At 42.4% G+C, this 14481-nt stretch overlaps 1 protein-coding gene across 2 annotated transcripts in view; it reads left to right on the top strand.

Moving 5' to 3' along the window:
• LOC116399954 (CD166 antigen homolog) overlaps positions 1–14332 on the top strand; it is a 98187-nt gene extending 83855 nt beyond the window's left edge. The window contains exons 7-16 of one of the 2 annotated variants that reach the window (XM_031877468.1): positions 2199–2323; positions 2595–2727; positions 4703–4815; positions 6210–6333; positions 6516–6637; positions 7532–7661; positions 9373–9399; positions 10373–10487; positions 10793–10909; positions 12410–14332. In XM_031877468.1, the coding sequence (XP_031733328.1) occupies positions 2199–2323; positions 2595–2727; positions 4703–4815; positions 6210–6333; positions 6516–6637; positions 7532–7661; positions 9373–9399; positions 10373–10487; positions 10793–10877 (974 nt within the window). In that variant the 3' untranslated portion in view covers positions 10878–10909; positions 12410–14332. The remainder of the gene's footprint in view (positions 1–2198; positions 2324–2594; positions 2728–4702; positions 4816–6209; positions 6334–6515; positions 6638–7531; positions 7662–9372; positions 9400–10372; positions 10488–10792; positions 10910–12409) is intronic. The other variant, XM_031877469.1, reaches the window with a different exon arrangement.
• Positions 14333–14481: the final 149 nt, after the last annotated feature.

Below are 14481 nucleotides of genomic sequence, written 5' to 3'. Positions count from 1 at the left end.
ATACACTTCCCTGTAAATTATTCACAAACAAAACACACCAACCAAGAAAAATGCTCCTCAAGCTTCTTTCTGATTAATGCAGCTAAAGTCTGAGTTTAATTTGTTAAATTGAATGAACAGAATGAAATCCTCTCATAGGCTGACGATAGCAGCTCCCTTAATTCAGATGTGGGAACTGCTGTGAGTGGTGACATTCCTGTTTTAATGCTGCAAACTGCTCTGATTAGCCAAATCAGTTTTATAGAGGAGGAACCTGCTAGTCCACCTGTGAGATGTTTAGTGAAGATACAGTATGAATCTGCCTTAGAACAATAGCACCATTAGAATGACTTTCGTTATGCCTCAGCGACAGCCGGGGCCAGAGGTATAGTCATTTTAAATTGTGTTTTTGGGTCTGTTTCCGTCAGTACCCCTCTCATGAACACCATATTTCAGGAACGCCTGAAGAAATTTCTTCAAATTTAGCACAATCATCCACCTGGATTCAAGGATGAACGGATTTTAGTGGCCGAAGGTCAAAGTCACTCTATAACTCTGTATAACACTGTATAATGTACAGTGCCTTGCATAAGTATTCACCCCCCTTGGATGTTTTCCCATTTTGTTGCTTTTATACATGAAATCATGATCAGAATAATTTGGCTTTTTTGTCAAGAATTTGCAAATAAAGCTTCTTTCATGTCAATGTGAAAACAGATTTTTACAAACTAATGTCAATAAATTAAAAATATATAGTGTAAAATACGTGTTTGCATAAATATTCACCCCCTTTAAAGTGACTGACCTAATTCAACAGAAGTCCAGCTAGTTGATGCCAGCAGTGTCACAAGTAGTGAAATGGAGATGACCTGAGTGCAGTTGATGTGTGTCAAGTGATTGTAGTATAAAAACACCTGTGTCTGGGAGGTCCAGTCTCTGGTTCATCAGTATTCCTGCTACAATTGCAACATGAAGACAAAAGAACACTCCAAGCAACACAGAGAAAAGATCATTGAGAAGTACAAGTCAGGAGATGGCTACAAAAAGATTTCCACCTCACTGGACATCCCACAGAGTTCAGTTCAGTCCATCATTAAGACATGGAAGGAGGATGGGACTAGTTGGGTTGATTGTGGCTAAGTGGCTAAGCAGGGCTGTCTTTCAATCAGAGGGTCGGCGGTTCGAACCCCGGCTCCGGCTCCCCTAGTCGCATGTCGATGTGTCCTTGAGCAAGACACTTAACCCCAAAATTGCTCCCGTAGCTGTGCCTACGGTGTAGAAATGTGATAGACTCTGAATTGTAAGTTGCTTTGGATAAAAGCGTCTGCTAAATGACTGTAATGTAGTTTAAATCTCCTAGAGCTGGCCGTCCTCACAAACTGAGTGACCGGGCAAGAAGAGGACTGATGAGGGAGGCCACCAAGACACCTAGGACCACTCTGAAGGAGTTCAAAGCTTCAGTGACTCAGATGGGAGAGACTGTACATACAGCAACTGTTGCCCGGGTTCTTCACCAGTCGAAGCTGTATGGGACCCTGGCAAAGAGAAAGACACTGTAGAAAGAATTCACCCAAAGGCATTGTGGGAGACTCCAAGGTCAACTGGAAGAAGGTTCTTTGGTCTGATGAGACAAACATTGGCGTTTTTGGCCATCAGACTAGACGCTATGTTTAGGGAACACCAAACACTGCACATCACCACAAACACACCATCTCCACCGTGAAGCATGGTGGTGGCAGCATCATGCTCTGGGGATGCTTCTCAGCAGCAGGCCCTGGAAGGCTTGTAAAGGTAGAGGGGGACATGAATGCAGAAAGATATCGCCAAATCCTGGAGGATAATCTGACTCAGTCTGCAAGAGAACTACGACTTGGGAGAAGATTTATTCTCCAGCAAGACAACGACCCCAAGCATACAGCAAAAGCTCCACAGAATGGTTCTGTGGAGCTAGCCCCTGCTGGCTATAAGAAAGAATGCAAGTTTAAGGCATTTATGCATCGACCCTACTGTTCAGAACCTGGGTGGTCTCCACACTTGGCTGATCAGAGGACTGAGAGGGTCACCTTGAAATGTGATGGAAGATTATTTGATTGTTGTATGTATCTGTGCTGCTTGAAGGTTGAATTGATCCAGTGTGAAAGTGATTTTTTTTATTGTCTGTGAAGCTGTGATATGCATGCTTCTTCTCTTTTCCCTCAATTGCCCTCTGAACCCCTCAGATCCATCAGAGAAGGTGAGCCTCCAAACAATGTCCAAGGGACCCATTGTAGAAGGAGATAACGTGACGCTGAAGTGTCACGCTGATGGCAACCCTCCACCCAGCTCCTTTTACTTCCACATCAAGGTCAGTCGGAGCTCAAACTTCAAGAATTTGGTAATGATGGTTCAATTTCTAGTGTTGTACTTGCTATAGTTGTTTTTAAAAGCCCTCTACGCCTTATTGATTTGACTTAGTTAAGAGTAATTCATTTCAATTTATGAAGTGGATCTCTACAAGAGATCTTCCTCCTGTCTTCTGTCTTCCTTTCTTTGTCATTTCCTGATATTATAGCAGAATGACATAAGCTAACAGTGCCTCTCTCCTCTCCCTCCTCCTGCTCTTCTCTCTCCACCAGGGCCAGAAAATGCTGGTGGAAAATTCGGACACCTACACTTTGGCCGCCATCAGCAGAAAGGCCGGGGGTGAATACAAATGCTCTCTGGTTGACAACGAGAAAATGGAGGCCTCCCAAAGTATCGTCGTTAGCTGTGAGTACTCGTGATATATGCAGAGCTTAGCATATTGTACCACAATAAGGGACAAGACAAAAACCTCCAACAGTCGTCCTCGCTTTGGCTTTGCCTGGAGCCACGGCTGCTCCTCCAATGCTCCCCCACACTCTTACACTTGTATTACAATCAGCATATACATAAATGAAATTTGATTAAACAACTTGTTCTACCCACTGAGCCACTCCGGCCCCTCATTGATTCAATGAAGGTATTTCCTTCCTATAAATAACAAGGCGCTCTTATTCACTGTAAATAGAGTCATGGTATCAGGGTAATGGTAATCAAATTTAGCCCAGCCTGGCAGGGAGGCAGATCAGTGAGTGCCAGGCTGGAAGGAGGAGAACTCATTTGACATTTCTGACATAGAGTGAGCAAAAGTGTTTGGGTGGGCAACTAAAAAGCTGTTTTTCCCTCCAACCATCCACCAGCACCCCTCAAGTAATTATTCCCTTCTTCCCATGTATATGTTTCTAGCCTTCACTTCAAATGGGCCCCATCATTGTAATGAAGAATAAGTCCCTCCTCCTGGTCCCATATTGCAGCTTCAGTGCATTTCACACATCTTTAACAAAGAAGCTATACACTGGGTTTGTGACTGAAGAACGATTACAGTGGCTCTCTGTGTGTGTGTGTGTGTGTGCGTGTGTGCGTGTGTGCGTGTGTGCGTGCGTGCGTGCGTGCGTGCAGCTGGCTGGCAGCAACATAAATGTCCTCTGGCAGCTAGAAGCTAAACATTTACCACCTCTTAGTATCACATGATTTTTTTCTACATACAGTATGCTAGTTTTCTGGATCAGGTTAAACCAGGTTCTTTTGTGATCCGGAGCAGGTTAAACCAGGTTCCCGTGTGATCTGGATCAGGTTAAACCAGGTTCCCTGGTGATCTGGATCAGGTTAAACCAGGTTCTTGTGTGATCCGGAGCAGGTTAAACCAGGTTCCCATGTGATCTGGATCAGGTTAAACCAGGTTCCCGTGTGATCTGAATCAGGTTAAACCAGGTTCCCTGGTGATCTGAATCAGGTTAAACCAGGTTCCCTGGTGATCTGGATCAGGTTAATCCAGGTTCCCGTGTGATCTGAATCGGGTTAAACCAGGTTCCCGTGTGATCTGGATCAGGTTAAACCAGGTTGCCGTGTGATCCGGAGCAGGTTAAACCAGGTTCCCGTGTGATCCGGAGCAGGTTAAACCAGGTTCCCGTGTGATCTGGATCAGGTTAAACCAGGTTCCCGTGTGATCTGAATCAGGTTAAACCAGGTTCCCGTGTGATCCGGATCAGGTTAAACCAGGTTCCCGTGTGATCCGGATCAGGTTAATCCAGGTTCCCTGGTGATCTGGATCAGGTTAAACCAGGTTCCCTGGTGATCTGGATCAGGTTAATCCAGGCTCCCGTGTGATCTGAATCAGGTTAAACCAGGTTCCCGTGTGATCTGAATCAGGTTAAACCAGGTTCCCGTGTGATCTGGATCAGGTTAAACCAGGTTGCCGTGTGATCCGGAGCAGGTTAAACCAGGTTCCCGTGTGATCCGGATCAGGTTAAACCAGGTTCCCGTGTGATCCGAATCAGGTTAAACCAGGTTCCCGTGTGATCTGAATCAGGTTAAACCAGGTTCCCGTGCAATCTGGATCAGGTTAAACCAGGTTCCCGTGTGATCTGAATCAGGTTAAACCAGGTTCCCTGGTGATCCGGATCAGGTTAATCCAGGTTCCCGTGTGATCCGGATCAGGTTAATCCAGGTTCCCGTGTGATCCGGATCAGGTTAAACCAGGTCCCTGTGTGACAGGGATCAGCGAAATAAATGTAGTTTGATCTATTCGATTTTGGTAAACTGTGTTTTTGTCAGATGTGTGTGATATGGTCTGAAAGTAGACCTTGTGACTTTAGCCTGCGATAAGAGGCAGCTAACCAATAGGACTCAACACAACCATCCTCTTCCTGTCTTGTTTTCTCAGACATGGACCTGAGTCTGACTCCCACTGGAAAGATTGTGAAGGCCGTAGGAGACACCTTGTCCGTGACGATGGAGAAGAGCACCTCGGGTGAAGCTAAAGTTTCATGGACAAAGGTAATGGTGCCAGAGTTTGGGAGATGGGAAAGAAGTGATGCAGAGCTGGTAAATGAGGAGCTGGATGGTTGTGTAAATCCATTTATTCTACACTGTTTCTGAAAGAGAGCTCACCCTAAACACATAACACTGCATTTAAAGAAGGGCTGATAGATTTTGTAGCCGATCACAATTGCTTTCCTGCAGTACTTGTGCCACGTTTTGTGGGTATGGAAAGCCGAAAGTACCATTAAACGCCTCTTTTCACACGCTTTGTATAAAAAATACACTTTTTACGCCGCTCTACAGATGGACTTTTTAGACATTGCTTTATATGCTATTTAAAAGCAGTCAAAAACGACATTTTTTATATATGATGGTTTATGAAAATGAGTCCCTCCTTCTGTTTTGCATAACGGGCAAGCCCAAAGTTCCTGTAACCAATGAATCAAGAGTAAAGCCAGACCAAACAGTGCAAGTTGTGCAAGCATTGTTAGGATGTGATGTTTAGAATAGTCCTAGACATTAGACCCGAGGTATTTCATTTCAGTTTTAACATGGATATAGTATTCAAATTGTATTTACACTGTATTTACATTTGAAAAATAGGAATTGTTAAGACACGCTAATATTTAATACATCCATTAAAACGTAAAAAAAAAGGTTACTAGAGTAAAAAACGTTAGAATAGTAAAAGTCACTACTATTATAAGAGTTATAAGACACTATCATATCTTATAACTCTAACAAGAACAGTGTACAGTTAGATTATTACAATCAAAAGATTGTAACTTGTTGTAATATCAGGCAAATTACAATTTATTTCTTTGAATACTGTGCAATTTACAAAGACATCACAGATCACATCCAACAGCGGCAGACACTTGCAGCACTTGCACTGCTGTGGTCTGGCTTTACTCTTGGCTGATTGGTTACAGAAGCGTTGGGCTTACTGGCTGTGCAGAACAGAAGGAGGAGGGCTCACTATTGTGACAAAAAAACGCTGTTTTTGACTGCTTTTAAACAGCGTTTTAAAGTCCATATGTAGAGCGGCGTAAAAAGCTGCGCTTTTGCAAGCGGCATTTCTGTGCGCCTGCTGTGACGCGTCACGGTGTGATCGGGGCCTGTGTTCTCAACAGCAAACTATTGTACAAAGGCTCATCTGAAACCAAAAGTAGAGTAGCAGCATTAGCAGTCAATTAAGTCTATCTTAAAATACGACGAGAAAAAGCTGTTGATTTGCTTTATTTCCACTGAAATAAAAAGTCATGTGGCTCTGAACAGGAGAAGTGGGTATAGGAGATAGATGAAATGAACAGATGGAACTGACATCTTGTGTTCATACATTTGCAGGCTGTGCTTGGTCGGCTGGATAAGTGAAAATGACAGTTGCAGATGTTTTGTTTTGCTTTCAGAATGGAAAGGCCCTGAAGGAGCCGCTGTTTAACAGGTTGACCTATGCTGATGCAGGACTCTACGTATGTGAGCTTTCCATGACTGGCCTCACGCGACATCAGAGCTTTGAACTGGTTGTAGAAGGTGAGTGAGAGTGTGTCTGTCATAGTCACACTGGTTTCCTCTGCTGGCTAAAATGAATGGAACATTAGTTGCACCATCTTCTCTCCTTGTTGAAAACGTCCACGGAGGCCTGCTTTCTCCTGTTTTCACATGTTTTTTGGCAAATGCTGGGGGTCATAACATGTTGTTATGTATTGCATCAGGAAAGCCTGTGATCACCAGTCTAACCAAACACCTCGCTGATGATGCCAATTCCAAGGTTTTGACCTGCGAGGCTGAGGGAGTACCAGAACCCAACTTCCAATGGAGCGTCAATAGTACAGATGTAAGTGTGTGTGTGTGTGTGTGTGTTTAGTTTCTTCAGTGGAGAAAAAAGCAGCAGCATCTTGTAATGGGATCACAACAGCCTCCATGCCAAATCGGGCCTGCAGTGTTAATGTAATGGCCCCTTCCCCACATCTTACCCCCTAACACCCATCTTTAAACTTCATTTTGATCTCACACCTGTAAAGTTTCGTGACTTCATCTTCATGAAGTCTAATAAACACGTGGCAAAGTACTCCAAACCTCCTCTGTGGTTGTTTTTTTGCCATGACGACTCACAAGGTGAACACAACAGCAGCATCGCTGTTGATAACAGCAAACAGTGCAGTGTTCTCTGAGGATCCTGTCCCTAAAGAGAGCTCCTGTTGAGCTTTCCCTCTTTTCCACCGTTGCTCCATCATGAAAGTACAGTGTTGTTTCATTGAGGCTGTGTTAGTGCAGAAGTGTTTTAGCAGCCGCTATGGATTGTACTCGAGAGCTACCTCTCTGACAGGCAGCAGCTGGAGCTGAGTGTGAATAACTCGCTGAGACAAGCTCTCCTCACCGTGTGGGTTCAGCCTCAGAACTTCGTACTTATCGAGATGTTCTGGTCAGGCCTCGTCGTGAGCAGGTAGCGCTCTAACAGCGAGGCAACATGTCTCTGTTGGTTCAGCTTTGTTGGTGAGGAAGTGTTTCCCTCTCCATTCAGAATAAGTTTGCAGCTTGGCATTCACTGCTCTCCAGCGCTCCGGTCTGATGTCTGCATTTGCAGTATTTTCCTCCCAGTATGTGTCTTCCCACCGTCCCACTGTTTCACCCCTGTCGAGCAACACACTGTCTACATAATATCCTGTAGAATGGAGGAATGCTGTGAGATGTTTGAAGCCTGTGTTTTTGTTTTTTGCTGTGCCTCCAGGAGGAGAGCTCCTACACCAACGGCAAGGCCACCCATAAGATCTCTGTGATCCCCAAGGTGAACCTGACAGTCACCTGCAGCGTCAGCAACAAGCTGGGAGAAGATATCATGACCATCAATGTTTCCTCCGGTAAGTTAACGCGTGTCGACAGTTTGGTTAGTTGGCTTTACTCAGTGATACTTCTGTGTAGTGGTACACTGACGTCATACAGCAGTGAAGAGACAAATCATGTATTTTCACATGCTTCGCTGTGGTACTGCCTTTTGTTGTTTTGAGTTAATGCAATGGGCTAATCCGGCTAATTAGGCAGCATTGCTTGTAAATAGAGAGAGATACATTAGTCAAATATAAAGTAAAGCTGCACTCTCTGATGTAAAGCATGAGATCACAGAAATGTGCCAGCTCTCCTCAGCCAGTAATCTGGTTGACATACACATTTTCTGCAGCTGTGCTCAGTAGGAAACAAACTGCTGGTGACTCGATGATTGTGATACTGCCAGTGTGACCTGACACTTGTGATTTTATTAATGACTGCTTTTTTATAACACTGCAATAAAGCGTTGCATGAAACAGGACAACATCTGAACAAGCCACAGTTAAGAGCAATTGAAGTTGCTCATGTGAGAGCTCTCTTATCTTCATCTTGAATCTAAACCATAAGAATAAAGTTTATATGAGGGCTTTTATAAATATACCGCTAAGATATCTATGGATCGAATTGGAAGTATCGAATTTTTGTACAACTGGCAGGAAAGCATGAGGTTTAAGAACAACGTTCTGGGAAACAGAAAGTTAACTAGTACTATCTGGATATTAGACATATGAGGTATGAAAGTTATTGACACATAGAACCTCATGTTTAACCCAAGACTCAGTCCATCCCTGGTGGAACACGTCAGCAGTAAAAACTAAACTGTGGTCAGCAGCATTCTGTCATTTTCATCTCCCATCAGAGCAGTGTTGTGGTTGAACAGCACTACAATGCTGTCAACATAGAGTATTCATTTCTGTGTTCATCACACGACTACATGAAGAAAGGAATATGTTTGAAGTCTTGTAATACTGGGATTCTTTCCTTCTTCTGCATTCCACGTTGGCATGACAACATATAAATGTACTTAGACTACATCTTAATCGTATCCAATGGATACCTTAGCCTACATGAGTCCATTTTCTTTTTGTCATTATAAAGTAGACCAAAGAAATCACATCAGGGAGCATTCAGGATGGATGTATTGTTCCATGTGAAGCAGGGGGGGGATGATGCAGAAGACACTGTTACAGAATATCTTTTCTCCTTTCTTTGAGATCACTTGTTCTATTTTCTGCAATTCATATACAGTAAATATGATGAATATGAAATATAATATTATCAACATCAGTTATTTGCTGAGTCTACCCTAACCCTTACGTGGAACATTTAAATGATGGTTACTCTGGGTACTGGAATACAACAAAACAAAGGGGATTATTTAAGGAAAGGCTAAATGCTGCGTCGCTATCATTTCATGCATTCATTCTCTGCGTATTGCTGTCTGTGGTAATGGTCTTTCTCTTGTCTCTCCTCCTTCACCGTCTTCGGCTGCGTTCCCTGTTTGTCGGGGTGCTAACCCTTCTCGCCTTGTCTCCCTGCAGTTTAACAGCCTCTGCCTGGAACATGCTCTGACAGCAGAGTGTATTGATGCTTTCTTCTTTCCAACTTACAGTTTGCTTGTTGAAAGGCACTCTCAGAGAATAACTGAGCAGGCCTTACTCATGTTTGATCAGTGCACAATTTTGTTTGGTTGTTTTATTTGCCTTTTATTTTTATGAGTTCTAATGTATTTATGTTTGATTTCAGTTTGTAAGGAGGAGAAGAAGGAAGAAGGTAAGATTTTGAGTTCTTTTGCCCTTTCTAGACTTCTCTGTTTAACAAGAAATATCAAGCTGCTGTCTTGATCAAACCTACTATCATGGCAAAGTTCACTAAAGTGTTCTCCAACACTCAGCTCTCTCTCTTCATGTATAAACTGAGCCTCATTCATTCTTCACATGTACCCTCGCCTCAGCTTTCCCATCTTCATTATTCTTCTTCAAACGGGCCAACTCCTGCAGAGGACTAGCATCAGATTATAAAGAGCGTCTGATGATTAAAGGACTGTGCATAGTTGTGTTAAATGACGACCTATCAATGTGCCACTGAACTACATACACATGGATAATATTCAGTCAAAGCATTTAGTATTTAAAGTACATTATATGGTCTTCTGGTAATAAAACATCTGTACATTTGGTAAACGTCAATAGCTCAGCATGGCTGCTGTAGATACATATGGTTCATTTTAAAGTGTTAGATGAGTAATCATGTTCTCTAGTGATCGGTAGTGGCACACAGTCTCCCATCGCCTCTTTAATTCCAGTCAACAGAACAAGTCTCTGTATATCTTAATGATACTGTGACTACATAGAAAGTAGGCACAACAGTGACTGGTCCACACATGACACATTGATAGCACAGCTGCCCTGAACCAGCTGAGAACGTGACGCTGAGTCAGTCAGGAGTGTTTGCTAAATGTGATGACATACTGATGAACCTCTCCTGTTCTATAAAGGAACACACCACCTCCTCCACAATATCCAACATGTCGTCATGTGCTGCTCATGATTCCCAGAATGTAAACAGAACTTTACTCTGTGTGGTTTCATGTCGCTATAGTAACAACGAGAAGACGTCGTCCAACTATAAACACAAGACGAAGCAGTGAAGTGTTGGCTGATGAAGTGTCACTTTGTTGCTTCAGTATAAACTAGAGGACAGCTCTATGAAATGGTGCTGAAGCAGTGGTGCTGTCTGTTGTCAGGCTCTCCGGAGGAGTCAGAGGACCAGGCTAAGCTCATCGTGGGAGTGGTGGCAGGGCTCCTCATAGCTGCTGGCTTGCTGGGACTCATCTACTGGCTCTACATGAAGAATGCAAGGTATAGAAACACACAGTTGAACATGTGAAAAACCTGAAATTGTTCTCTGGTCGGTGAATTTAGAATAATAATCATAAGGAAGTTGGGCAAGGTTTACAGCCACAGTCTCACAGTAGATTGAACAAACACGCCCTAAAGGGATCACATTATGTGGAAGAAGTGATCACGTAGCAGAGGGAGGAGAAGTAAGCATGTGATGGGTGGATGCTGAAGAGAGTGTGCTGTGGCCTGACATCTGGAGCAGGGTGACAAGGTTATTCTGTAGCATAGTGCTTCACGCATTTGTAATTCTGTTTCCAACACAGACAAGGAAGCTGGAAAACTGGTGAGAAGGAGGTGGGAACATCTGAGGAGAGCAAGAAACTGGAGGAGAATAATCACACTGTTTAAAGGCACTCAGGCTGCGCTACATGGGATGACAGGTAAGACAATCTGTAACAAAAGTTCTCAAGTTACATTTCAGTTCAGCTTTAATTTGAATGTTGACATACATGTACATCTCAGTATCTCAAGTTACATTTCAGTTTATTACAACATGCGTCTTATATTTGTAGGTTTCCGTAGGTTTGGTCCTTATTCCTCTCAGTACTCACTTCCACTTCATTAGTATAGAGTCAGCCCAACAACTGTACAATCCTCTGTCCTCTGATTGTTCAATACTTTTGTTTATGACCACTAATTAATTAGCATGCTAACACGTTAACTAAGTTGATGAACATAGTAAAGGCAAGGCAAGTTTATTTATAGCACATTTTAACAACAAGGTAATTCAAAGTGCTTCACATGAAACCATTAAAAGCATCAAAACATAAGGCAAAAGGAGATTTAAAAACAAATAAGAACATTCATTGAAACATTAAAAACAGTCATTAAAACAGAAAGCAGTGTAAGAAATAAAATACAGTAGTAAAATGCAGAAATGTATTAATATCCTTGAATGTGGTTCAATTAAAGGCAGCAGCAAACAGAAAAGTCTTCAGTCTGGATTTAAAGGAGCTGAGGGTCTCAGCAGACCTGCAGCTTTCTGAGACTTTGTTCCAGATATGTGGAGCAGAACAACTGAACGCTGCTTCTCCATGTTTAGTTCTGACTCTGGGAACAGAAAGTAGACCGGTCCCAGACGACCTAAGGGGTCGGGATGGTTCATAAGGTAGCAGCAGATCAGAGATGTGTTTTGGCCCTAAACCATTCAGTGCTTTATAAACCAACAGCAGGATTTTAAAGTCAATTCTTTGCTGGACAGGAAGCCAGTGCAAAGACCTCAGAACTGGAGTGATGTGATCCACCCTCCTGGTCTTAGTGAGGACTTGAGCTGCAGCGTTCCGAATCAGCTGCAGCTTTCTGACGGACTTTTTACAGAGACCTGTAAACACACCGTTACAGTAGTCCAGTCTGCTGAAGATAAATGCATGGACAAGTTTTACCTGTTGAGACATAAGTCCTTTAATCCTTGATATATTCTTCAGGTGATAGGAGGCTGATTATGTAATTGTCCTGATGAGGCTGTTCAGGTTGAGGTCTGAATCCATAACTACACCTAGATTTCTGGCTTGTTTGTGGTTTTTAACATCAGTGATTGAAGCTGAGCGGTGATTTTCAGTAAAGGTCATACCTGTTAGTCATCAGCATGTAGTTAGCCTGTTTCTAGCTGCAGCACCAGCTGGTGTGTTCACTGTTGGTTTATACAGTACATCTGACCCCTGGAAGGTTTGCCACGTCTGACTTTGTTGCTGTGTTCCATACTTGGTTGCCATACTTAATAGGACTGATGGCCATGAACTAATGAAATAAGATCTATGTTGTAATAAACTGGAATTATCCTTTAAGATAATGTGATTTGTATTTGTGTACAGGTGTTTCTCTTGTATGTGTTTGAATCTTACATGATTGAGATGATGACTGTATTTCTCTGTATGTCTTAGTGGGGAAGAAGCAGCCATGCAACATCAAAAATACAGACTCCCAGTTGGTTGCTGACACGCTCCATCAGGCTCCACAGCAGCAGCAACACTCAGTGTAATCTTCCACCAAGTCCTGCCCACTGCCTGCTGTCCCACCGCACTGTTACTGTTTCATTGTGTTCCTGGTTCCTGCTCAATGCTCCCTGTGATCTTTTGTTCTGAGCTCTCAGGCTGTGTGGTGGTTTTTTTACCGCTTAGTTCTTCCTTTAGGATTTTTTGTTTGCTTGTTCGTTCCTGAATTTCTTCAAAGAATGTAAATCCCTTGTACACTTTTTGTATAACAAATTACGATGTGTCTGCCCTCGCTGAGCATGCCAATGTTTCTTTTTATTGTTTCTTTTTACGTTTTGTGCGCTGTGTGTGAAAAGCCTTTGTTTGGCTGTGCTCAGAGAAAACAACAGCTGACTGCTGTTTAACCTGCTGAAACATCTCTTACCCTCCGAGCCCTGTCTGTCTAGTTCATCTACACAAAGACTCCTACATATGTTGATGTAATATGAATGATTTCTATACATATGTGCAGTTTATTTTAACTGTGACCAAAACAAAATGGTATCAATCTTAAATTTCATTTGTGTAGCTGTAAATAAGACACCTTCAAATGAAGCATTATGACACACACAACCACTGATTAGTTGTTTATGTAACTTATGTCATTTCTGACCACCTTTTCTCCATCTCAAGAGAGACCTTTTTGAATTCCTTTATGTTGCAAATAGTTTTATCTGAAAAGGCAAGACGTCCTCAGAGAGGTGAAACAAAATGTACGAAATGCAAACATGTTTTTTGCTTTTTGCTTTCTTTTAATAGTTTCAGCTGATTTAGTTGAATACACTACATTGTTATCTTCATGTCTTCACCTCTATAGTTCCTGTACCATTTTTTTGTTCATGCTTTAATTTTTGATGAGCTTTACTTAATGCCAGGTCTGAAATCTGTTGTTGTGTTTTTGATGTATTTATATTCTGTGTGCTCCCTCCCTGGATGGCGATGCTGCAGCATCAAGTGTTGGAAAGGTTTGGGAGTTACATGAACGTGAATAAGGTTATACAGTATCTGTGCTTATTCTCTGCTGTGTTATTATTATTTTGTCATTTTTAGCTCAGTGATGTGAAGGATAACTCATACTGAAGACGGTGGTTATGATTGGCAGATCAGATGGTGGCTCTCTGTCAATCAATTAATCAATACATCCCACAATGCAACACCCCAATGACCCGCCAAGGACAAAGGGTTAAGACAGTGGAAGAACATCGGTTCATTGGTAACATTTATAGCTCAGTTCACATCATGTAAACTTGCTGAATACATTCATAATGACTCAAGTTGTTCTGATAAATAACCATTTTCCACCCTGAATATATACTGTCACCAATAGCCAGACTCATAACATATTTGAGTCGTCATCTGGCAGCAACTTCCTTGTAATTTAAGGATGGACACGTGGAACTGTTTGTAGACTGGAAGAAAAGTACCAATTACAGTATTTTAAGTTGACTTTGTCATGAGCTTCAGATGCAGATAATGTTGGCTGATCATAAAACACTAAACGTTAACTTGAAGGAACCACGCACCAGTTGATCTTTTGTTTGTCTTGCCAAAGTGAAGCAAACGGATGACATTCCATTCTCTTACTTTTTGTTTAACTGTAGAAGTTACCAATGTAGAGCACCTCCCCACACAGCATGACAGCGGCGGAATCATATTGTGGGATGGTTGCGATCAACACTTTAAGCACCTAGTCCTCATGCCTTTTGTTCCTTTTCAAATAAACAGGTCAACAGTGAAACCAAAGATGGTGAGATGAGAAGGCCATAGTAGTGTTGTAAATACAGACTTCTGCTTTTCTACGTTGTTGACAATAAAGTGTACATTTTGAAAGACGTAGAGTTTTATGTCTGATGTATGTGGGTTTTAGTCAATGAATACTAACAACATACAAATATATATTCATATGTGGGATGTTTTGAGTGTTGAGAGGTAATGAGTTAGGGCTGGCTCAGGTTTACAGTTAGGGCTGGCTCAGGTTTACA

Source organism: Anarrhichthys ocellatus, unplaced genomic scaffold (assembly GCF_004355925.1).
Source record: "Anarrhichthys ocellatus isolate YVR2014 unplaced genomic scaffold, GSC_Weel_1.0 scaffold138, whole genome shotgun sequence".
Lineage (NCBI taxonomy): Eukaryota > Metazoa > Chordata > Actinopteri > Perciformes > Anarhichadidae > Anarrhichthys > Anarrhichthys ocellatus.
Note: the sequence above shows the minus strand (reverse complement) of the source record. Positions and strands in the feature narration are given on the sequence as shown.